This window comes from Mizuhopecten yessoensis, unplaced genomic scaffold, assembly GCF_002113885.1.
Source record: "Mizuhopecten yessoensis strain PY_sf001 unplaced genomic scaffold, ASM211388v2 scaffold7551, whole genome shotgun sequence".
In the NCBI taxonomy this organism is placed as follows: Eukaryota; Metazoa; Mollusca; class Bivalvia; order Pectinida; family Pectinidae; genus Mizuhopecten; species Mizuhopecten yessoensis.
Genome location: NW_018407104.1, coordinates 953,530 through 979,668, shown reverse-complemented (window position 1 = coordinate 979,668; position 26,139 = coordinate 953,530). Strand labels below are relative to the sequence as shown.

General features: G+C 34.0%; 2 protein-coding genes across 3 annotated transcripts in view; one reads left to right on the top strand and one right to left on the bottom strand.

The window, feature by feature from the left end:
* Nucleotides 1-26,139, bottom strand: part of LOC110453962 (tyrosine-protein kinase receptor torso-like) — a gene marked incomplete at its 3' end in the record, with an annotated part of 72,169 nt that overhangs the window by 16,503 nt on the left and 29,527 nt on the right. The window lies entirely within an intron of this gene.
* On the top strand, nt 7,102-14,984 carry LOC110453956. 2 transcript variants are annotated; one of them, XM_021503214.1, is made up of 2 exons: nt 7,102-8,010; nt 14,093-14,984. In XM_021503214.1, the coding sequence occupies exons 1-2, from the start codon at nt 7,137-7,139 to the stop codon at nt 14,422-14,424; spliced, it is 1,206 nt and encodes a 401-aa protein (XP_021358889.1). In that variant the 5' UTR covers nt 7,102-7,136; the 3' UTR covers nt 14,425-14,984. The 2 variants fall into 2 exon arrangements, with proteins under 2 accessions (XP_021358889.1, XP_021358888.1); XM_021503213.1 differs by having other exon boundaries at nt 14,081-14,984.

Sequence of the window (26,139 nt, the reverse complement as noted above, 5' to 3'; positions counted from 1 at the left end):
CAATGCTCAAGATGTTTGTCATACTTCTATCATCCTACAATTATTCATGTACATCACAATATTTCATATTACAAAGTCTTAATTTTCATATCTACATAAAGTACAGTTAATAAACATTTGTTTATAAACTTGTCATGGTGTGAATTGTTTTCGCATTTTTTAATGATTCGCTTTATTTTGTGTGTTTTATTTGTGAATCTTTTTTTTACCTATACATTTTTCGGCCATGACAGCTGCACTGACTACATATTCACTATACAGTGTAGGTACATTTTGGTGATTTGATTTTTGCACATTCGTGGACATGTGTAAACACATGCAAAGAACAAAACTACATATGTAAGGAATGGTAAAATCAACTTTGTACTTTTTGTTTATAAATCGAGATACAGCAGATAAAAAGTCAGTTCGTGTAAGTGACATTTCACAAGTGGAGGAACATATCACCTAGCACTGGGGCGCAGGGATGGCAGGTTCTCGTACAGGTCATTCAGGGATTTAATCAGTACTTTAGAGGGGTTGTCCTGGAATTCTAGGAATAANTGTCCAAAATGATTCCAGTTCTCCTCGGTATTTGGCAGCGGACAAATGTTTCATCATGTCTTGTCGATGTCTCCTCAGGTCTGCAGTGATAAACACTCGATCGGTGTTTCGTTTCAGGGATTTCTTTGACCGATAAACAAGGTTTGTAATCTTCCAATTGCCAAATCAACAGATGATTTGGTACTTCTCATCTATGGGTTTCCCAATGATGTGTGACTGAAATATGTCATCTTTGGAAAGATCTAGGAACATCGTTCCGCAGATAGCTACTACTTTTGGGTCGGTGTTGGTGTACTCAGAGTAGGTTCACTTGACGTCGTGAAAACGCAGTGAGTTGCGCCTACCGTATTGTTCTAGTTTTTCTAGACCGGTCTATAGAGATTTAACTTTATCCTGTAGAGTATGACAGGTATTGGTAAGACAGGTGTTGCTCTTTTTGAGATTGTTAATTTGAATAAACTGGTCATATATACGATCGGCTTGATCAATAATGGTCTTGTTGAGGGATTTTACAATTTTTTCCATCATTTACAACACAACTGTATTCATCATGCTTTTGAAATGTTGGAGCATGGCCTCAACCCATACTGGTGCAACCGCAGAGGTAAAGGTAGGGTTATATATGGCGCCATGGATGAGTGAAGTAAAGACAATCACTTTACCTTTGCCGACGTCCATTTTTAAAGATGGCGTAAGTTCTAGAGTCATGTCACTAAACGAATGTCTTCTCCTGATTCTTAGTTGAGTAAGAACGCTCGGACTTGATGTTGTGTTTTCTGGCGACTTTCGTTTTTGGGAAGCGTCTGGAGCTGAGAAGTGTCCATTTTGAGCTCGTACCAAACTTGTTCAGAAATAGTCACATATAAACTTATATGTACGCACGTTAAATTTCACTAAGCCACACAAAGGAATGTTCGCTTCGGACAAGGACGGTTCAATTGCCGAGTAGATAAGAGGAATTTTCACATACTAAATCGTGAATATCATAACACAGAGCTTATGCATGGTAAATACCATTTTTCATTGTCAATTAGCACCATATATGCACATTTGTCAAACGTTTGTCACCTGCGTACTTACTGTACGTGCATTACATTCTCGATCTTGAAAACCTAACAGAAACGGCCTATGTGGGTTAGCATAAAGTTTCTTGAGGCCTATACATATTCAGTTTACAGTTTGTTTTCCCAAGAGCCAATCGACTCATAGGTTGAATATCAAACAATTACATCATACAGTACATGTACAAGAGATTATTATACAACTTTAAACTGAGGAGACTGAGCTAACAAAGTACACAAGTAGTTTTCCATATCAGACATTGAGTTATCTACGTTTTCTCGTAGCAAAATAATAATACTTTCCTAGATTGCAGTATTCTTTAACATTATAAGGACTCAATAATTACGCTAACTTAAAAACATTAGGACTTCTGTGATAGAATCGCTTGATATATTTACATCTCATGTCTTGATATAAAGGACATTTTAGGATGAAGTGAAATTCATCTTCTATATCACCAGAAGCACAGCGAGTACACGATCTATTCTGTCGAACAACATTGTTCCGTCTACCCACTTCAATATTTAAATTATGAGACGACATTCTAAAACATGTAATAATGCGTTTGTACTTAGGTTCTATACATTTACATAAGTAAAATCGAAGACAAACATTATCAACAAGGTGCTGGTATAAATAACCTGTAGATGACCTTGATGAATTTGCTATCATCTTCTGTCGACAATTAACTAAAGTTCTTTGTTCTATAATCTTAAAAGCAACATTAACAGGTAGGTTGTTTTCGAACATATATTCCAAACCAATACTAGACAACTCATGCTTAATATTAACTATCCAGCCATCATTTACATTAACACATTCATCATAATATGATTTTAATATACAATTGTCACTCTGTTTCAGCTTAAGCCAGTGTCTAAAAATCCTCAATTTTCTTTGTACTATTTGAGGAAAAATACCTAACTCACAATAAACCAAATCATTGCAAGAATTTTTCCGAACTCCTAACAACTTCTTACAAAAATTGAGATGTACTTTTGCTACATCGGGTGATTTGTGGAAACCCCAGATCTTGGAAGCATAACACAAAATACTATTAACGTAAGAGTTAAAAAACAGAGCACTGGGATTCAATATTTAAACAATGATTACGTAGTGTTGACATTTAGGAAAACAGTGTTTTTCTACCTTGATCTGCAACATGTTTTTGTGTTTTTAGACATTTAACATTGTAGTTGAAAAGCATGCCTAGATATTTGAATTCGTCTACTATCTCTAACTGTTGATCGTTATCATACCACACTTCGTAAATCGTAAATTAAATTATATATTGCATTTATTAGACCAATTTTGGAGTATGCAGACATTGTATGGGATAATTGCACCTTACAATCTATTGAACTTCTTGAATCTGTACAACTATAAGCAGCTAGGATTATAACTGGTCTTCGTTCAGGGACATCACACAATAAACTATATAATGAACTTGGCTGGGAAACACTGTCTGCAAGAAGGTATAAACATAAACAAATAATGATGTATAAGATAATGCATGGACTCTCACCTCAATACTTGCAAAATGTCACAAATCTTTTTATTAACAATCATAATAACAATCCCTACTCTCTTAGACAAACCAGACTCTTTAACCCACCTATGTGTAGAACTAATAACTATTTTGACAGTTTTCCCCTTTATGTGCCGCGATGTCAACACTATGGATACTGATATGTTGAACTCTCCATCTCTTGCTCTGTTTAAAAAAATACAAAATAAAGATAAAGTTAAGGACAGAGAAGTAGCTTCAATTTTTAAAAACGACGGTGAAAGAATGGTAAATATTATTCTTTGCCAATTAAGAAATTCCTGTAGTAATTTAAATTCTGATTTATATCGTGACCATTTAATAGATAGTCCAACTTGTGCTTGTTCTTTTGAATATGAAACAGCCTCTCATTATTTCGTCAATTGTCCACTGTATATCGAACAACGAAATACTTTGTTTACTTCTTTGAATAATATTAGTAATCATAACCATATGGATTTAAATATATTTTCTCAAGGTTGTCCTGCATGTGATCTGAATATAAACAGACAGATGCTAAGTCATATTCAGATATTTATTGGGAAAACTAGGCGTTTTAATTTGTATATGACGTAGAAAGCCACGATGTATTATCTAGATAGAATTGTTAATGGAATACCAAAGTATAAACTTTTTGATGCATAATGATAAATGATATTACAGTTGAGTAGGTTTGTTATATCTTGTTCATAATATTATATTGCCTTTCTGTCACATTATTTAAATTTGTACTTTTTACTCATACACAGTATTAGTAGCAATGACCTGTGCACATAAATGCATATGGACTTTTGGTCAAAGTCTACTCTTACTGTACATATGATATACTGACTGTGACTATTTAATAAGAAAATAATTGTATGTTAGTTGGATGTATGATTGTGAGTTGTTTGTGTATTGTTATTGTGATGTCCTATGATGAATTTATCCCCTTTGTGTTTGTCATGTTGGAGTTATCTCCCCTTATCCTTTAATTAGTATCACTCTTTATACTTTTTCATTTCAAAGTATCCTTAAATTAATTAATCATTATTGTTGTAACTACATTGTATATATGATCAAATTTTGAGCCACTCATGGAAAGAATTTATATAGGCTTGCCTGTTATTCAATCCATTTGACTATAACATCTGTCAATAAAATTTGTTGAAATGAAAAATAATACCACACTTCGTTATTTTTAAGTCTCCCGCCATTTCTAATAACAACTACTATAGGATTTGTCAATATTAACTTCTAAGTTTCATTTCAACACATTTTATTGTTTAGAAAACAATTTGATTGGACAACAGGCAAGCCTATATACGTCCTCTTAAATAGGTACCACATATATACAAGCCAAATATATATAAAGAGGAATAGATTTTAACATGAAAGCATTGATGGTAGTATTACACAAACCTTCAGAGAGTAGAATGATTACTTCGGGTAATGTATAATAATTAAATATATAAACATCTACTCAATTTTGTACAGACTCACATGCCTACATGTCACACACACACCCTTACACATACCCTCACACATACAACACATCTATATAAGATGTGTACTCAGCCTAAGTAAGAAAGTACTCTACGGTACATTATTACAAAGTTACTACAAAAGATGTCATAGTGATATACATACTATCCAAACTGTTCAATGATAGAGGTCTTCATTAGATTTCATTTATTCAATTATTATATTATAATCTCTTAAATCGTTCAGTACCATCTAAAAATATAGCATTGGACATTAGTTAAAATAAGTTCATTACTATCATCCGACAGGGTATTATCATCTGCAGTTAACAGGGTTGAATTAGAATAACCAATACGGTCATAGATTAACTTTTAAGTTCCATTCCTTTGTATAATTATTTAAACAATTCAGCATTGATTGCAAGCCTTCATGTGTTTCTGACATCAAAACCATATCGTCGGCGTACATAAGTGGAAAAAATATTAATCAGATGGAGTTCAAGGCTTGCACTATTATTGTTTATAAAACTTATTTCAAAATCATTGTACAAATAAAATGAAATTTGAAGACAGAACTTCTCCCTGTAAAAGACCCGACTTATTACAGAAGTGCTCACTAAAAACTCCATTAAATTTAACAAATGACTTAACATTACGATATAAAGAATATTTGTAGAAAATATTTCGGATTCCAATATTTATAAGTTTGCCCCACAATTTGCTTCTGTCAATAAAATCAAAAGCTTTACGAAAATCTATAAAACAACAATAAAGCCTCTTTTTGTTTTGAAAGGTCTTATTTATAAGCGTTTGTAAAACAAAAATAGCATCAAAAGTTGATAAACCCGATTGGAATCCAAATTGAGCATCAGTTAAAACACTATATTCTTTTTCCCCAAAATAAAATTCTGTTGTTCAAAATGCTCGTAAAGAGTTTTCCAAAACAACTGACGAGAGAAATACCTCGATAATTATTGTGATCATTTATGTCACCTTTCTCGTAAATTAGTACTATGCAAGCTTCTGACCAAGATTCCGGGAAAACCCCTGATTTAAAAATAGAATTGAATAAACGTTCTAAACAAGGCATCAGCATATCTTAGCCTTTGATAAAAAGTTCATTTACTATTAAATCTTCACTACCACTTTTATAAGGTTTTAATCTCAAATGGCCTTTGTTATTTCATCTTTAGTAATAACCTTGTCGAGTTCATCATCTACAGATTTGTTATCAATTCAATCATTACTGTTTTGAGTTACATCAGTATTATCATCTGTAAAAAGTGTTTTTAAATGTGTGAAAAGAATTTCATTGTTAAACTTGTCGAAAACCTTTCCTTACTTCTGCTTTTGGAAAAAAAATTGACAATTGTTTCGGATTTGACCTTTTAAGTAAATGTAACATATCTCCTTCGAGACATTTGCACTGTCGTTTTAATCGGAATTCCATTTTTTTATGTCTGCGTTTCGCACCAACAATACTTGCATGATAAGTATTTGATTAACAATTGTTTAAAACGCGAAGAGCACTTTTGTAAACAATGTACAACTTTTTACATTCATCTGTATCCTAAGGCTTGTTCTGTTTAACCTTGTTGTTAGGGTAACTATCTACATGGCAGTTATCGTTGACTTTGACATGACAATATGGCAAAGTGCAATTGTTAAAAATATTACATAGGTTACTTACACAATTATTAAGTTCAATCTGGTTCGTAAGTTGTATATTTAACACATCATTAATCCTGCCAATGTTCTATACTTACTTTTCTAAAATGATATTAGTGTTTAAATCATTCAATCATATATTGGCTCCTGTTTGACAAATACTTCAACTATCTGAGAGGTTTTTAAACCTTCAGGGCGAATTAAGTCCACAATACTTAAAAAAATGTTCATTTGTTTGCACAGGATATTTATCAATAGCATAAACTTGATATCATCTTTTCCGTCTTTGCGTATTTCAGAGTTATCTTCCTTTAGGAGCAGGTATTGATTGTTACGTCATTGGTTTGTGTGATAAAATTAAGTCGTATTCTCTAAAATTGATGACGTTACTCTCACAAACAAGTGACGTAACAATCACTACCTGCTCCCAAGAGAAGATAACTCTGCAATACGCAAAGACGGAATACCGGCTAGGAGAAGACATATTTAGTATAAGCCTCTTGTCTATTCCATTTGTTCAATTGTTTTTGTCCAAACAAATTTGTTGCATTTCAGAAGATGTATGTGAATAAAAAGAATCTGAGCGAAAAAGCTCTGATATGAAATCAGCGCGTAGTATAGACATTGCATGGACTTGAGTTTTTCCGTGGTATAGAAAATAAACTGTACATGCATTATTTCCTATTCATCGATTTATTTTCCTACAGTACAACTGTACTCACGGAGTGAAACACAGCTACTGGGTGAGCGAGTGATCTGCGATTGGGTGATTGATTCGTGGTCCGATACACATGAGCAGTCACACGCTACATGTGTAGCGACGACTTGAAATAAACACCCCAGTCAGTGACAAGATGTCGACGGATACTCATAGCGGGACAGACACTCTGTTTTACTTTCTCGGCACAATGTATGACGTTATTCAGGCTTTAGTGGTCTTCTTGCTCTATGCAATAGCCATAGTTACGGTGATCAATGCCATTCGACAGCGATGCAAGAATCGTTTGCTAATAATCGTGTGTATGGTGGTAGGCACATCGTTACAAACGGTGTATTTGGTAGCGCCCTATCGTACCGGATTTATGGATGTCAGACAACACTACAGCTATCTTGCAGGTAATGTTTCCGATTCGTTGACAGGAAGTCGTAGCGACAGCGGTAGCGCCAACGATTTCAGATTTAACAAACATACGGCTTACACAAAAGCCATGTCAACCAACTTGCATGGAGATGTGCTGGTGTACCGGAAACAAAACGAGGAAATTACAGCGGGAGGATATTCAAACCGGAAAAATGCTAAAATTCTGCAGGGGAACAAAGTACCAAATACTACAACAGTAACGGTCAAATCATCGAACAATGATCAGAGCTTCCCTGACTTCAGATGTGCTGATCTCAGGTTGATGGCGCTAGTTCATTACGGTGTGATATGCATGTCGCTGTTGTTAGCGTCCGTGAGACAGAATGTGTCGTGGAAGCGTCAGACTACCGTCAAATGTGGTGTATTGTTATATGTTGTACTCTTGATAGGCACTATTGCCCTTTTGTACGCATTAAAAACATCGGTCAATCACGAAATATTCTCATTCAAAACAGCCTCGGATAGTTTCCAGTTAGTTGTTTGCTCACAGGATGCAAGAAGTCAGTTCCTGCCCATATTCCTGGAGACAGTTTGTCTGTTCGGACCGTCTATTGGAATGTTATTGGTGGCTTTTTACAAGAAAACAGGTAAATCACTTAATCACAAAAATAAGCTTAGGGATATGCTCCGCTGAAAAGTCAAAACAATCCTGTATTTAAGGTTCTTCTTACATTACATGCATTTTTGGAAAAGGAGTTAAGGACATAGTAGGAAATGAAAAAAGAATTAAGTGCCCGTTTGTTCGTTTTTGTGCAAAGATCGGTCAAAGATACCAATTTAACATTTTGTGTTTTTCGTTGATTTGTTTTTGTTTCGATCATTTGAAGAACAATTTTAAATACTATATCTTCCCCGTGTGTAATCAATTAGGGATGAATGTTTGCAGAATTGATAAAAAAAGTATTTCTCTTTAAAATCACAAAAGAAACAAAAATCTTCAACTTATACTCTTAACTCAGAAAAGCGATTTACGATACCCCTTAAATTAAAAATAAAATTTGCAGGTTAACGCTTGATATAAAAAGTTCAGCTTCTTAACTAATCTATTTTAAATATTAAATGGATTGAAAGAAAAATGGGTTTCTCTTTCAAAACGATCACACAAACTTGGGGTCCGTGTTGTTCTTTTTTTTTGTTCCATTATTATTTGTGTTATTTTTCACCTTAAAAATCAAAAGTGCTTCAGTTACATTAAACATGCAAAATAAAATTACCAAACATATATAAATTTCCTCTTTGTTTCTATCATTTTCATCATATTGAACATTATTAAGTTATGCAGCAAAATTGAATTTGCTACATTTAAAAAGGTGACACAATGACTATTCAAGTGATCAATCTGGTGTCAAAAAAGTGTAATTTTGGCCTTTGGTAAAGCGCAAGAATACACATTTTTAAAATGGCCGCCGAATTCGACATAGAAAAGTTTCCATCCTTCTCGTATATATATATATAATCAATGGGTGTGGAATTCTTTTAAATTCGATCTAAACCCCTAAAACGTGTAACAAATTCCAAGGTCCCTGTGGCGTGTACGGTACGCTGAGCACTATTTCAGTGTTAAAATACATGATTTATGATTACGTACAATATGTATGTATCTACCTTTGATGACTGCGAATTTGAAATATTATATGTAAGCGCACTATGGTATTGTGCATTTTGTCCGCGCCCTCATGTGTTTCAGTCCTAGACTCGGTCAAATCAATTTAGCTTTCAAAATGAGGTAATTGTGATATTGTGGAACACATACAAGAAAAGGCAATGTAACATCAATTCAATAAAAATCAATTTAACTAGTCAGTTTGAGCTTGACAAATAAGATCATATAATTAAATGATTTTAAATGTAAGATTGGGCAATAATATTGCAGTACCAACATATTGCAATACGATTTTGAAATGGCAATATACTGCAATATGTTTTCAATTAGTTGTTTAAGGGTTTAAACATTTTTTTTTTTAAATATTTGTACATATATAACATTAACATTTCAATCAGTTTTATCCAAATGCAGCATGCTTCGTGTGATATCTTCCGAAACGGTATGAAATCATTTTCCAATTAACGTATCTTCGCCTGTTGTATAAAATCATAAATTTGGAATATATTGTAATATTTGCTTAAATATTGCAATACAAAAATTGCTTGCAATACCCAGGTAGCGTGCCAATATGTGAAAACATGAAGAATATATTAAATTCATTAATTACTGTGTGTTAATTATTTAAATTTCAAACTTACTCTAATATAAACCTTTTCCACTATTTAAATCCGCTAATTAGCGTAGAATATAAATAGATATTCTTTTCACTTTTTCAAGAATTGGGTTGCACCTGCTAGGGTAAATCATGTCAACCCTATATGTGAAAACATGAAAATACATTAAGTTCTTTAATTACTTAGTGCTTATTAATTATTATTTAAACTGATTTTAATATGGGTCCTTCCCACTAATTAGATCCACTTATTAGCTTTGTTTGTTGTTTACACGTTTATTGTTTTTCCTCAGATACATTAAAATGTACAACATGAGGTATCGGAGTATAATAATACACATGTGATGATAAAAATGGATGGCAAGTTCACAAAACAGTAATCATGATACATATTACAACAGTTTGTTAATTTTTTCCAACAAAAGACAAATTCCATTTAATACTGTCGTGTTACAAAATGACAACAGACAACTCATTTTAATTTGAGACGGTTTTTTTCTATAATACAGAGGAATGTATTTTTCTCTAAGCTCTACAATAATTAATAATATTAATTTATACATTTCAAGCTATCTCAAGAGGAAATTGACCTAATTCACCATAGATCATAAAGTTTGGAGTCGAAGTTATCGGGCCCAAAATTCGTCTGCAAAATTTCAAATGAGTTTGTTCTACTATTTTGATATTTTCGTAACCCCATATTTCAGATCCATATAACAATATAGGACTAACTAGGGTATGAAATAATTTAAGTTGCAAGTCTATTGGAAGGTGTTGAATTTTTATATTACGATACACAGACAAAATGGATTTTTGGGCTTGCTCACAAAGCTTTCGTTTAAATTTCAAAAAGCTACCATTGTAATTAAATGTCACACCCAGATAGCTAAAATTGTCCACTTCTTCTATAACTTTACCGTTAATTCTAAATACATGGTTATTATTAGATTTGCGATTACAGAATACGTTTTGTTTTCTTCACATTAACTTCTAATTTTCATATATCACAGTATTTCTGAAAAACGTTAAGAGCATTTTGCAAACCTTCAGCAGAATCAGAAAGAAGAATTGTATCGTCAGCGTATAACAGGACAAAAAGATCCACACACATATTCAGCTCAGTCTGAAATTTATTTTTCAATTGTTCTAATGGAAGTGAACTATTGGCTCTAAAAAAGTCTTCCATGTCATAAAGGTAGATAGAAAATAAAAAAGGGAATAGATTTTCTCCCTGCCTTACACCAACTAGACAAGAAAATAACTCAGACTTTGTGTTTTTTAATTCTACACATGATTTTATATTTTCATACATGTTTTTGATAATAGTAAAGCATTTGCCTCTAATTTTGCCTTTATAAAGTTTTCTGAAAAGTTCTACTCTCCAAACGTATCAAACGCTTTTCTAAAATCGATAAAAGTCGTATACATTTTTTTGTTACTGGCCAAATATAAAGATAACAGCGTGTGCAATACAAAAACATTGTCAACCGTGGAGTGACCTTTACGGAAACCTGCTTGATTAGAAGAGATTATATTATGTTTATCTGAGTAGTCATTAAGCCTGTTGTTCAAAATATGTGTAAACAGTTTCCCGAGACAACGTATCAGTGTGATACCCGGTAATTATCACGGTCTTTAGGGTCACCCTTTTTCTTATAAATTGGTTTTATTATCCCAATTGTCCAGGATTCAGGGATCACTCCAGAGTTAAAAATAAGGTTAAACAGTTTACATATTACTATTACTTATTAGCCAAAATATATAGATATTTTTTTTTTCACTTTTCATAAATCGGGTTGTACCTTCTAGGACAAATCATATCAGACCAATATTTTTCGAATATGGGCGACAGAGAGTAATTAAATCATTGGATTTAGACAGCTACAAAAGTGCTGCTTACCTGGCTGAAGTCGGGAACCAAAGGTGCTCTATCCCAGAAGCCCCCTTGATTATTAAATGTGTTAGTCTTATACATATATTCTATATTAGCATATATGTAAATTGCACTGTCATGGTGCTTTATTCCTTAATTAGAAATACTTGTGTGACATACAAGTTTTCAGTTCACAAATTTTACTATTTAGTGCTACCTGTCTGATCATGCATGTGCTGCGTTTCTCGTGTACCTTGTTTACTTGTTAAACTGCCTCTGTGATATTTGTCTGTCATTAACTAGCCTTTGTAATTACCTGCATGTAGATGTTATTATACCTCATGTTTGTCGCAAGAATAGCACTACAGTGCTATTATTTATTATCCCCCGCTTTCACCGAAACGGGAGATATTAAAATGTGTCTGTCTGTAGGTCTGTCTGTCACGCTTCGTTTCCGTGCAATAAATACAACAAATGTTAACCGATTTTCTTCAAACTTGGTCACAGTGTTAAATGCCTTAAGTGTTCAGCCAGGTTCGATGACCACTTTCAGTGGACCCCATTTGGCGGAGTTATGGCCCCTTGAATAACGAAAAACGTAAATATCTGCTGGGTTTTGTTTCTGTGCAATAACTACAACAAATGTTAACCGATTTTTTTCAAACTTTGTTCGATTTTAATGAAAAATTGGTATATAGGGATATTAGGGGACTACGCATTCAACCGCATCGGTTTCGTTACCATAGCAACCACACGGATGCTTCTGATTGGTCGAAATTTAGATATTGTTCGATTTTGATGAAAATTGGTATATAGAGGATATTTAATGGTGTCTTCAGTAATAACAAATATATTTCCCGAGTGTGGCTAATATTTTGTTATTTTTCACGAGTGCGCAGCACGAGTGAAAAATATCAAAATATAAGCGACACGAGTGAAATATATTTGTTATTACTGAAGACACCATTGGATTTTCTATTTATTACATTTTTAAAGCATAAAACATGAAAAATCTAATGCATAAAAAAGGGCGGGAATCAGAAGCGTAATTATTAGCGCCATATTCTAATGACGTCACGCTTGACAACAAGGCTGCGCGCCATTTTGAGTGGCATTCTCAACGCAATTTCGACGTTTTCTGCTATTTTCTGGTATGATTGCTTATAAAAATGTCATTACTGGTATATATATGTTAATACTTAAGTCTGTGTACCAAACATTTACCATAACAACCACTTATTTTACCGTCGCTTCATGTGAATCTGTGACAAAATATCGTTGCCTTTGAATGCAGCGAATTGAAGATACCGTTATGATTGGTCAATACTAAAAAGTGATATTTTCACACTGTGAAAGATATCAATTTCGATAAAAAAAATGATATTTCACTGGCAAAAATGTATTAAATAGAGATATTAGGGGACTGCTAATTCAACCGTATAGGTTTCGTTGCCATAGCAACAACACAAAGGCTTCTGATTGGTGGAAATTAAGATATTGTTCGATTTTGATGAAAATTGGTATCTTTGGGTATAAGGGGACTGCGAATTCAACCGCATATGTGTCGTTGCCATTGCAACTAAATGGAGGCGCTTCTGATTGGTCGAAATTTAGATATTTGTTTTATTTTTAAGAAAAATGGTATATAGGGGCATTAGGGGACTGCTAATACAACCGCATAAATTTCGTTAGCATAGCAACCACACTGAGGCTTATGATTGGTCGAAATTTAGATATTGTTCGATGTTGATGAAAATTGGTATATAGGGATATAAGGGAACTGCGAATTCAGTCGCATATGTTTCGTTGTCATAGCAATCATATAGCAACCACAAGAAGGCTTCTGATTGATGGAAATTCAGATATTGTTCGATTTTGATGAAAATCGTTATAGAGGGGTATAAGGAGACTGCAATTTCCACCACATAAGTTTCGTTACCATAGCAACCACACGGAGGCTTCTGATTGGTCGCAATTTAGATATTGTTTGATCTCGATGAAAATTGGTATATAGGGGTATTAGGGGACTGCAAATTCAATCGCATACGTTCCGTTGCCATAGCAACTACACAGAGGATTCTGATTGGTTGCAATTTAGAAATTGCTCAATTTCACTCAAATTTAGTATGTACATTGTAGCTGTACTATGGCAATGCGATCCTTTTCTGATGCATCTTTGCGACCAAGGGGGCAGTTTGGGGGACATCTGTAATGGTCTTCCATTACAATAAGTACTTGTTGCTGTAGATATTGTAAAATGTTTCAACCAAATTCCTTATGCACACCCAACTCATGCTAAGTTTGCCAACCGATGTGATTTGTGCATATTTACGGATAATCAATGAGGTATAGGGCTTTTTTTCTTCTTCAAATTTCAAGTTATACATTATGACTCAACAGCACGATACTCAAATGTTTAAACCTAACCTCAATAATGTTAACTTACAATATGTCCTGCAAGCGGGGGATATAAATTCCACGAATTTGCTTGTTGTTTTAAATGTGCGACGTCAAATACAAATTCGTGTATCTTGTAAACCTAAATTGTATACGTTTCTATTGTAGGAGGAACAACAGACAGACGATTCATTGTCTTTAAAGAATGTCGAGCCGCACACGAAGTAGAGTGTACAGCATGCCGTGGACTGGATGATGTCCTCGAGAACGTTCTAATGTGTTCCGTGTTCGTTTTGCTCGGTGTGCGTCCGTTTCACTACATATTCACTTTTGTAAAACACACCCAGTTCTACGACATCTGGGTAATCGCATGTGTTTTCGTATTCTGTGCTTCCATCTCTGTGACCAATGTTTGGAATATAATTTCTCATAAATTGGACTGCAAGGACAGCATCCCTATCGAGGCGGAAAAATCTCCAGGAGAAAAGAAAAACATTGCTGATTTGGTGTGAGACGTTTCTGAAATCTCTGTGCATTTTTGTGAAATTGACATACCATGAAATGGAAATACATTATTTTTCGCAATTTATGATTAAATCATGAAAACCGATGTTGGGATTTACTGTGAATTTATCAATATTATGTTTTCATTTTCTTCTTTTCGACTTTTTTTGTATGTCCCCTACCCTGAAAAAATGCAATGCTGGAATTGTTAAATGCTAGCTGTGAGCACAGAAATGACAGCACCGGCTGTATGCTCCCCAGGAAGTTTGAAAAGACATTGGCTTGTTGCACCGATCCAATAACCACGAATACTACTTTGTGAACCGCTTTGAGACGATATAGATTGTGATAAAGCGGTATATAAGAACACCATCATAATTATTATTAATTATCACGGAAAGAGGAGTTGGTTTTGGCCCAAATCCGAATGGGACTGCTTATGCACACGTGTTAAATAGTGGAGATCACCTTATTACCTTATTGTTTCGCTTGTGATTAATATAATCTTCCCCTACCTTGAGGGTGCGATTGAGATTTCTCTGTCACACCCTCAAGGTAGGGGATGATTGTTTTTCTTCCATCCTATTATTTCATAGGGGGTGAAAAGCTGATCTTTCCCGGCTAAAATGGGAGACACACCTGTGAAGGGAGGGAGAAACTACATTCACTGTAGTACATTTCATTATCACTTGTAGTGAACATATTTTAGCGATACAGAAGTATCCAGAGTACAGTTGTGGGAACGTACAACGTTACATGATGTGCGGTGTGCGCACGATGTGTGCACGATGTACAAACGATGACAATCTAGACGATTGTTGCTTGTGTACATTTGTGCGGACGATGGACGAACGCTAATTAATAGTGACAATCGTGGTTAGTATAAATTGAGGAATGGCTCAACAATATGATACGGTTTCGTGTTTGAACATTTAAACTTGAATTTTCAAGTGTGTTTCTATGTTTTAGCTACATTAATTAGCTGATCTTTATAAAAATAAATAAATTAAGAAATGGTGTTTCGGTGTTTTTTTAACGACCCAAATCTACACATGTAAAACAAAGTACTGAAGTTTTTCGTCTATATTGCCGTGTTAATTTTATTGATCACGGACGTTTATTATACAAAATTCATGTTTGGTCGAAGCGGAGACATAATTCGTGGGACGCGCGAGCACTTCGGCTGAGTGAAAAGTATAATCTACGTAACATTTTGGAATCCGGAGTCAAACCCACTGACCACACTTTAAATGTCATTAAAACTAATGTAAGACAAGGACGAAAGTGACTGGTTCGGCCAACTTTGGAACGATCGGGGCCTTGTAAATGGAAACAAATTGCGGACATACAGGAAATACAAGAAAGATTTAAAACCAGAACACTATGTTAAACATAATATGCCTGAACCTTACCGTGGTGCTCTCCTTTAAGGATAGAGACTGGTCGATATAGTAGACCCCCGACTCCTTTACATGAGCGGTTTTGTTTTTTCTGCACTAACTCAATGGAGACTGAAGTTCATTTTTTTATGCGACTGTTCTTTGTATAGTGACCAAAGACTATTTCTATTTCATCAGATGGACAACTCTTGTGATACTTTCAAAAAGTGTGATAGTAATGGAAAATTATATTTGTTAATGGACAATCCAAATATCCAATTTTCATTAGGAAAAAACTCTATACTTTATGTTACACTGAAGGAGGATGTTTTAAAATTGTATATAAGGATTTTTCTAATCTTACTTATTATATATATCCTATAATTTAGGAAATGTTCTTAATTTCTCTTTTCCTTTTTGTAATATTTAATAATTTCTTAGGTATGGACTATTGAAGTAATTTTAAAGATTGATAGTGTCTCATAAGTCATTGATGGTAGGATGTTAATATAGTTTTATGGTTAAATTTCTCAGATACCTGTTTTAATGTTTGTATTGACCTGTGACGCTTAAATAAAATAAATGATTGATTTGATTGATTGATTGTAAAATCATAACAAATATTGACACCGTCTCATATACAGGTAAACATGTACAGGCCACTTTATACATGTACCTGGATTGTAACTTTCCCCATCCCGTACCTCGGCAAGGTGAGAAAATCCACGGTATCATTTAGTTCAAAAAGTTTTATTATATATCCAAATGCAATACAGCATATAGGTTACAAACATTCATAATTAAATATTCAAAATTCATATGTGATGTACAAGATGGCGGAGGACAATTCCATTTAATTATACATATGCCTACAGATATGTAATAATGATATCACGTGCAGGTTTATAGCATGATTTTTCGTAAAGTTGTGAAAAGGAAAGTATATAACAATATAATCATATTTGTGACGTTACTACATGTTTATATGTGACGTCATGAAATGATGACATCATAATGAAAACACTACATATAACTTCAAACAGACAAAAAGAATCATGGGATGTCATTAAAGTATTATTTAACGCGCTATTAACGAATATTAAATAACTATTATTATACATGTACACTTATAACAAAGTAGTTTCAAATTATATTTTAATATAATATCACTACTGAGCGAGGATAATTTTCCTTTTAGCAGTAGCGTGCCACAAATATTTACCCAGTTTATTTAAAGATTTAACACTTTTACAGGAAAATAATTCTTTTAGTTTATACACACTTGAATGTCGGTAATAATACTGTTTGATGTATGTTTTTCTTAAATCAGAATATGCAGGACAAAGTAGTACAAAATGTACTTCATCTTCGACATCATTTTTATCGCAGACTGTTCATATTCTCTTGGAATATTATTATAGCGACCAGATTCTATGTTAAGACTGTGTGCTTGCTTGCGAAATTGACTCAATAACTTTTTTACCCTTAAATTAATGGGCTTAGTCAGATAGAACTGGACGCAAAAGGTATCAACAATATGTTTGTACAAATAACATTTTGAAGATGCATCAAAAGCACTGCGTAATTCTTGGATAAATACATCATGAACACGTTGAACATACATTTGCAAAAAAAAAGATTTTCGTTTGTACATATTGGCAAGTCCACAAATAATTAAAATCCAAACTACATAGTTCATGCTTAATTTGCTAATCCCAACTAATTTTACAATTAGGTTTTCTGATATTCAATATGACTAATGCGTCGTAACATGATTTTAAAACACAGTTACTAGTATTATTTTTGTTAACCAATATCTCATTATGGTCATTTTCCGTTGCACATATAATGAATATCTCCCAGTTTCAAAGTAAACAATAGAAGTATTGACATTTTTCTTAACATCTAATTGGTCTTTGAGAAAAAGGAGATGGATTTTTCTAAATTTGTGGCGATACATTATGTCCCAAAACTAAACACCCATAATTCAATAAAGACATTTTAGTTTCCGTATTAAGGGCAAAATCTTTATAAATCGGCTCTCTATGTCATCCACGGGTTACCAGGTAAAACTCCAGTCACTCTTCAACATGTTATTTACCTGTTCTGTAACCTTAGGGCCATACCTATTCTTGACAGTCTATTGGTCACTGTAATACTATGAGATATGCATTGTAAAATTGAACATAATCTAATTAATATGATGAAAAAATAATATATATACCCCAGCCAGCACGCAGATATCGGGCCGATCTCGGTTAAAGGATGGATTATCGACTAAATATGCCGTTATTGGGCCGACGTCGGGCAGTCATCACTTTAAATACATATATGTTATTCAATATAGAAAAAAAAAGAATTAACGACCGACTAAAACACCAGTTGCTTCCACCCTTCACAGGGCTCTTCACGTTCAAAAGAACAACTTGGTGACGTCACAATTACATGGCATCACTTTTGAAAAGNATAGTTCATGCTTAATTTGCTAATCCCAACTAATTTTACAATTAGGCTTTCTGATATTCAATGTGACTAATGCGTCGTAACATGATTTTAAAACACAGTAACTAGTATTATTTTTTTTAACCAATATCTCATTATGGTCATTTTACGTTGCACATATAATGAATATCTCCCAGTTTCAAAGTAAACAATAGAAGTATTGACTTTTTTCTTAACATTTAATTGGTCTTTGAGAAAAAGGAGATGGATTTTTTTTTAAATTTGTGGCGATACATTATGTCCCAAAACTTCACACCCATAATTCAATAAAGACATTTTAGTTTCCGTATTAAGGGCAAAATCTTTATATATCGGCTCTCTATGTCATCCACGGCTTACCAGGTAAAACTCCGGTCACTCTTCAACATGTTATTTACCTGTTCTGTAACCTTAGGGCCATACCTATTCTTGGCAGTCTATTGGTCACTGTAATACTATGAGATACGCATTGTAAAATTGAACATAATCTAATTAATATGATGAAAAATTAATATATATACCCCAGCCAGCTTGATTCTTAAAATAAAAGGCATGTCTAAGATAAACATGGATAGTGGATTTATCCTGCACAACACACCTACATATATCTATATATCTATAAACTACGTTTTGATTTCATTTTGTTTAAAAGACTGCTTTTTTTTCAAAAACTGTTTTCCCGAGATTTGGGACTTGTGAAAACCATGGTTGCCACATCAAAAAACACCAAAAATGCTAAATAAACATGATTTTCGACCCAAAATTTGACCCCCACAAGTAGAAATGGTTTTCTTAAAACCTGCCTGAAATTAAATATCGCTTATTCTGTAACAGAAATACTAACATTTTAGCATAGGTCATTCCGGCGGATTTTTCACAATATTTATACATGTGCTGAGTACACAAATAGATTCCATGCAAAGCTAGCTTCTGTTGTGTAGATACATGCAGATTGGTAAATTCCCAAAACTGTAGTCTCAAACCAAATTCAAATTTTTGTTTTGAAAAATTATGAATCCCACATAGTCCAGTTCATCATGTATATGCCAATTTTAGTGCTGATTTTGTTTTTTAATTTTGATACATGTAAAATTACAGGGGTTATTCATTGTATGAAAATATCACACATGGCCACCGTACACTATTGTACACTGCTACCTAAGTGCGTCGTCAATGGGTGTGTTGGTAAAGAGAGAGACAACATCAAGTATATCAATTCTTCGTCTTCCTGAATCATGATGGTAGACATAAATTCCGCTAGATGTTTCGAATTCTTTACACGGTGTTCCGATTTCCCAAAAAGCGGTCTAAGAATTTCTTCTAATAATCTGGAAACATTGTAACCAATGGACCAGCCTCAGCATAGCTTAGTTTCTTACATGCCTGTTCTGTGGCTATAACAAAATCATGACCTGGGATTTATCTGGAACGATGGCATAGTTCATACCATTAGCAAGTAACGTTTTCTCGCTACTGGTGAGCTCCTTATTATAGATGTTGACTACCCACTTATTAGCATAGAATACATAAAATTCCGAGCTGCATCTGTGTTGATGTTGTGTTGATTTTTCTACAAGATGATTTATTTTAGTCAAGTGGCGTTGTTTAGTTGAGTCGAACGCTCGTTCATCTATACGCCTCATGTGTTTGTTCATATCCCATACAGTGTCACTCGATAGTACTGTTATGTCTATTTTGTTGTTTACTCTTTCAATAGATCTTTCGGTGCTTTCTTTATGATATTTCCAGACTTAAAAGGTGTTATATACAAGTCTCTACATCTCAGCTAAAACACAAGGTGATTTGTTTTTAGGCTAATTCCCCCACATCTTTGACAATAGCTTGACTGCACTTTGTTCTGATATTTCTGAACATTTTCTTCAGGTTGGTAAGGTTGGATTAAAAAACGTTCTTTTTATACAACCAATACAATTTTCTATGAGATGTTTCGATGACTAGTACGATATGTACACTGTCACCTTCATTAGAAAAATGAACAATGAAGCATACATTGTATGCACACAAAGGTGTTAAATGTGTACGAGTTGTCCACAAAATCGATTTCGCTGTAAGCGTATGTACAATATGTAACGAAATTTAGTACATATCGTACTAATCATCAAAACGCCACATAAAACATTGTATTGGCTGTGTAAAAAGAACTTTTCATAATCCATACTTTCTAACCCGAAGACAATGTTTAGATACATGCCATCACACTACAATAGTAACGTGACGTCACGAAGTACAAAGATTTGGTAGACAAACTAGCGCAACATTTTACCGTGGCCTGTTGAGACTTGGTTTTAATATTTTGATTTCTTTTCTCTTAGTATAGTGTCTGATGACAATAGTTGATACAAAGGTAATTAAATATATCTATTTCCAACACTTATTAATAACCAGAAGTTATTTAATAGAAATATTTTCAATACCTAATTGCAACAATAAATATATATATAAACATGACAAAATGATATCGGCCCAACTGCTGACCGATGTCAACAAAGCCATATAACTCGGCTACCGCCCTTGAACATGTTCTATACATCAGTCCGATATATCATGAAGAAGTAATATATGGACATTGGATTAAGCATCTGTCTGATGTATTTATAAAACTGAGTTTAATAAGTGTCAATGCTAAGTTAACTTATTAATTTTTATCGAAGTTTCAATAAATAAACGTTATTTTGATATACAAACAAAAATGTTTATTTACTGCGGACCGACTAACCGGAATTATGCAAACTTTTTAACGGGTTACCGGCATTTTCAAAACTGACAAAGAGCAGACAGTAGTCATTACAGAGATATACAGTGCGTTTGGATTATTTCATGGACAGACATAGCCGAGTGAAAGGTGATTAGTGTAAGAAGTATTATTTCATACGATCATGTCTTATTTATACTGATCTGAACATCTGGCAATTGATAACCATGTTTTATATATGAGTAAATATTAAGATAGTTACAAGTTTATTGAATGCTGAGTGTATAAGAATTACAAAACAAGTGTGTACATATATAGTTATATCATTTTTAAACTAATATTCTGCACTTCATTGTGTATAAACGGCCTGTTGAGTTCTTACATGTTTTAATATTTATATCAAGAATGGCATGTTCTTACAGGGAGTGGTATTGACATTGTTTTGGTAACCTAACACACATATATGTTAACATTGGTTCATCACTTTGTTTTCTTGTTATTATCTAAATATTGATATCAACATTTCATGTTTACCTGCAGTGCACTCATTTATTTCGAATCAATATTAATTACACACACATGAAAGAGACTACTGAACTGGTTTAAGTGGATGGGCATAATGAACGTAAGCAATGAACCTTTTAATATTCATGAAACGTTTATAACGATTAAAGGATCGTCGCCACAATTAATAAACCACCATTGCACTAAACCCCTATATTCGATATGCACTAGCAAGAATGGGCTCCGTTGTATGTCCCTGGGTAGAGATCATAAAAGTAGACCCCAACTCTGCACGGGTTCCCGCTTTTAATGCAGTAGGTAACAGCTGGAATATCAATTACTTAGACCCAACATATAAACAGCAGACGACTTTGACCTTGGTACCCTGAAAATATTATTTTTTCTGAAATACTTCAAGGAATCATTCGTGGTAATCTGATGCTTAACACGTAAAAAAAATGTATCTTGAAATCCGTTATGAAAACGCTTTACGTCTCTTCCTTAACAGAAAATGGTAAAGACATCAAACGTTTTCAGGAAACGGACCAGGGGATTTTATGTCACTGCTATAAGACATGCTGAGCTATTGCATTTCTTCCGAATACAAACGAGAACAGAACTATATTGAAAGGATATATACAATATGATAATTATTTTTCTTGACATACTACTGGTTATCCCTTTGTCAATATAATGTGACCGGGGGAATACGATGTTGGGTACCTTCGTCACGGTATTTAAGTGAGGTAACCACCTCCAGCAGACATACACGCATACATTACACGAAATGCAGTCATGTCGTAAACTGACTTGTGCTGTTATTGGGACTTAACAATATAATATACCTAACCGAGCCGGCTACTCTCCGTTAAACTAACGCATCGAACATTTATAAATAATTAAATGTATTCATCATCATTTTCCCCAGTATACAACCGGCACAAGATGCTTTTAAGATATTTTTAATAATATGTTTTATGAGCTCTATAAGGTTACAATGTTTTGTAAACACGACATGTTTATGCCGCCGAGTGTCAAACAAGTACTGTCGCGTGACATCTTAAAAAATACGTTTACGCCCAATAGATTTGCACTATTTACAAAGCTAGCTCTACTCTCCTGAAGCGAGCTCGACACTCTGACAGAGACAGAGAATGCAACATCATTGTGAAATATAAATCCAATTCCACGTACGTCAAACTTAAATGAAAAGCATATTCTCTCTTTAAATTGAAAGCTTCACAGACAGATTTCACATTCTTATAGAACTTCAAGTTTCCTCAAAGAAATAGCTATTTTTCATATTTTTATCTTAACAAGTTCAGATAAAAGTTAGAAAGACGTTTTAAAAACGAATTTTACATTCGTATAGCACTAAACCTTCATTCCAACAACAATTATGTAATGATTTTACTCTTAAAAGCTTCACAGACTTGTTTGAGAGACGCCCTGAAACAGCTTACGAAAGCAACTGGGTAGAAAAACTATAATAGGTCGCAGAAATGCATTACGCATTTTAAGAGTGTAAGCCTACACTTTCTTGTTTCAAACCACCCATACATGTTATTATCTGAGTTTTAAAACCTTGACATACGTCATCAAATCGGATCGTTGGTTATCAATGATAAAATCTCTCACATACAGTCAGTCTCTCAAAATAAAACTTGCACAAATGATGAACAAAAGGAATACAAAATATGAAATTTGAAACACTAAGCTTGAACTTTCAATGTCCAAGATAGCAACCTGGCAGTCATCTTGTTATTCGAATCGTCTCAATATAAAACATTATTATGTCTTGTTTTGTAATCAGTCTCAAAACGATGCATGTTCAACAATAGGCCATCAGATATCTAAATATCAAACTTGAGATTCCTCTGTCGAGCTCGTCTTGACAAACTCGAATTCTTAAAATCAAAGATGGCTGCCTTGCGGACATTTCGTTTTTTTCGATCATTCTCAAAATGAAACGTGAACAGCAATGAATCTTAATCAAACAGTTGAGAAACATCTGTCCTGATATATTGTATTATCGAGATAACAGGAATTGTTTCAGGACGGCGACGCACCAAGACGAAGGGCGATTTTATCAGTCCATCTTCTAATGAATAAGGATAAAAAGAGAATCAAATAGACGTATCATGTAGCGGACTGAAATATACTACAGGACACGCCCCCGATCATTACTCAATTTCCGTTTGGATCCTGATGACATGAACGAAACAGGTTCTTCATACACATTCGATGACCTGTCTGGTGAAAGTTTGGAATCCACCCGCAGTTTCAAAGGAATGTTGCAGAATCGGCACATCGATTGGCACAAATCATGCTGTTTTCCGGAGATCTGTTCATTCACAAACTCGTTGTGGTAGCCACCTCTTACTAAAGACGACTTATCTGTTCCGCAGAGGTCATGGCTGAATTTTGGATGTTTTTCGTGTTTGTTTTCTTCGAGGTGGGATATTTGGGATTCTCGCTCTTTTTTACTTTCATCGTCTCTACTGCTGCAAAATAGTATAAATCAAAAGGAAATGAAATTTCTAGCATACTAACAAACGGGACCGACATCTACTTCAATAATGAAAAAAGGTTTTGCTATTTATAACTTTTTTTCCATTTTCCAATTACAAGGTATGCGAAAGATTAAAGGGTTTTGCTCAGTTTGTGGAAAACCAATTGTAGTTCTGCTCGATAAATTATTAACGCTCTCATTAAATTATTTCATAGATAGCTCTGTCTTTTTTGTGACGAAGAAACTATTTTTACTACTTCGGTCATCATAACCTCACTGCATCTAGAGTATTTCATATGTAAAAGGTAAGAAATAGTTAGAAAGGAGATGAAATGAGTTGCAGTGTATATCCACATAATAGCAAAAATATGTAACAACGTTATACTTTTTTTTATTATATTTCAATATCATGAATTTTAAAGTACTGTATTAATTNATAGATTTGCACTATTTACAAAGCTAGCTCTACTCTCCTGAAGCGAGCTCGANACATCGATTGGCACAAATCATGCTGTTTTCCGGAGATCTGTTCATTCACAAACTCGTTGTGGTAGCCACCTCTTACTAAAGACGACTTATCTGTTCCGCAGAGGTCATGGCTGAATTTTGGATGTTTTTCGTGTTTGTTTTCTTCGAGGTGGGATATTTGGGATTCTCGCTCTTTTTTACTTTCATCGTCTCTACTGCTGCAAAATAGTATAAATCAAAAGGAAATGAAATTTCTAGCATACTAACAAACGGGACCGACATCTACTTCAATAATGAAAAAAGGTTTTGCTATTTATAACTTTTTTTCCATTTTCCAATTACAAGGTATGCGAAAGATTAAAGGGTTTTGCTCAGTTTGTGGAAAACCAATTGTAGTTCTGCTCGATAAATTATTAACGCTCTCATTAAATTATTTCATAGATAGCTCTGTCTTTTTTGTGACGAAGAAACTATTTTTACTACTTCGGTCATCATAACCTCACTGCATCTAGAGTATTTCATATGTAAAAGGTAAGAAATAGTTAGAAAGGAGATGAAATGAGTTGCAGTGTATATCCACATAATAGCAAAAATATGTAACAACGTTATACTTTTTTTTATTATATTTCAATATCATGAATTTTAAAGTACTGTATTAATTTATCTATGGTTGATATGAGCGGACGCTGACCATTAGAAGGAGGTGAGAATGTCATAAGGCGTATGAATTTGTGGCTATTTTTACCCCATCTAAGACTTTTAAGTACATTGGATAAACACTTTCATAGATAAAGTTCTTATATAAACATGTCGCTTTTAACAAAAACGGCCATTTTCAATTCATTTGAAGTGTTCTAGTTTTTTTATGCACCTAACATGTCTAAAACGCTTGCCAAGTTTTGGGACACAGGAATGGAAATTCCCGATTCTGCATGTGGTCCAACATTAGCCATTTCTAACGATTACGACAACAACCGGTACACCCATTGTCAGTATAATGTTACCGAGCGGAATGCTGTGCCGGTGACTTCGGCATGATATTGCAGTGAGATAGCACCATAGCATTGGCATCGGATCCGCGCTATCACAAGAGGGCAAATATACAATGACGTTAAGCAAAATAAAACGAAACATTTAGTGTGATACTGTAAAAATGTGGTATTTTACTGGATTTTTTGTCATGAAGTATGATATCTCCCTGTTCAATAATAGTCACTGACTGTAGAGTCACCAGTACAGTGTGACAGTAGTTTAAATGTTGTAAATATCTTGGAGTTGTCAAACACATGTTTTTAAACACCAATGTCCATTCAAACGGTATTTACTCTTATTTAAGTGTTTTCCAGTGTTCAGTATGGTTATTATTCAGATGTAAATACCTTGATTATCTTGGTTAATCGTTAGTCCAGGGTAAGAACCGTCTGGAGAGAGTGAGAAATGTAATGTTTTTGCAGAGAACGTATACCCTGCTAGTGTGTATGGACGTCGCCATTTTGTGAACTCTCGTGACCTCTTGAACTGTGTCAGTCGGGGTCACTTGAGTGTTTATTCCGTTGTGTATTGAAAGTATTGGATATATGGGATTCGATGGAAATATGGGATGCGTTGGAAGTATTGGATTGCGAGTCAGAGAGTGAATAACGGTACGAAAGAGTTGTAGATGTGG

Excerpts from the sequence above, each read along its gene's own strand:
- LOC110453956 (XM_021503213.1), top strand. The coding sequence starts at position 7,137 with ATGTCGACGGATACTCATAGCGGGACAGACACTCTGTTTTACTTTCTC. Across the intron at positions 8,011-14,080 it reads GGCTTTTTACAAGAAAACAG|GAGGAACAACAGACAGACGA; the intron begins GTAAATCACTTA and ends TTTCTATTGTAG.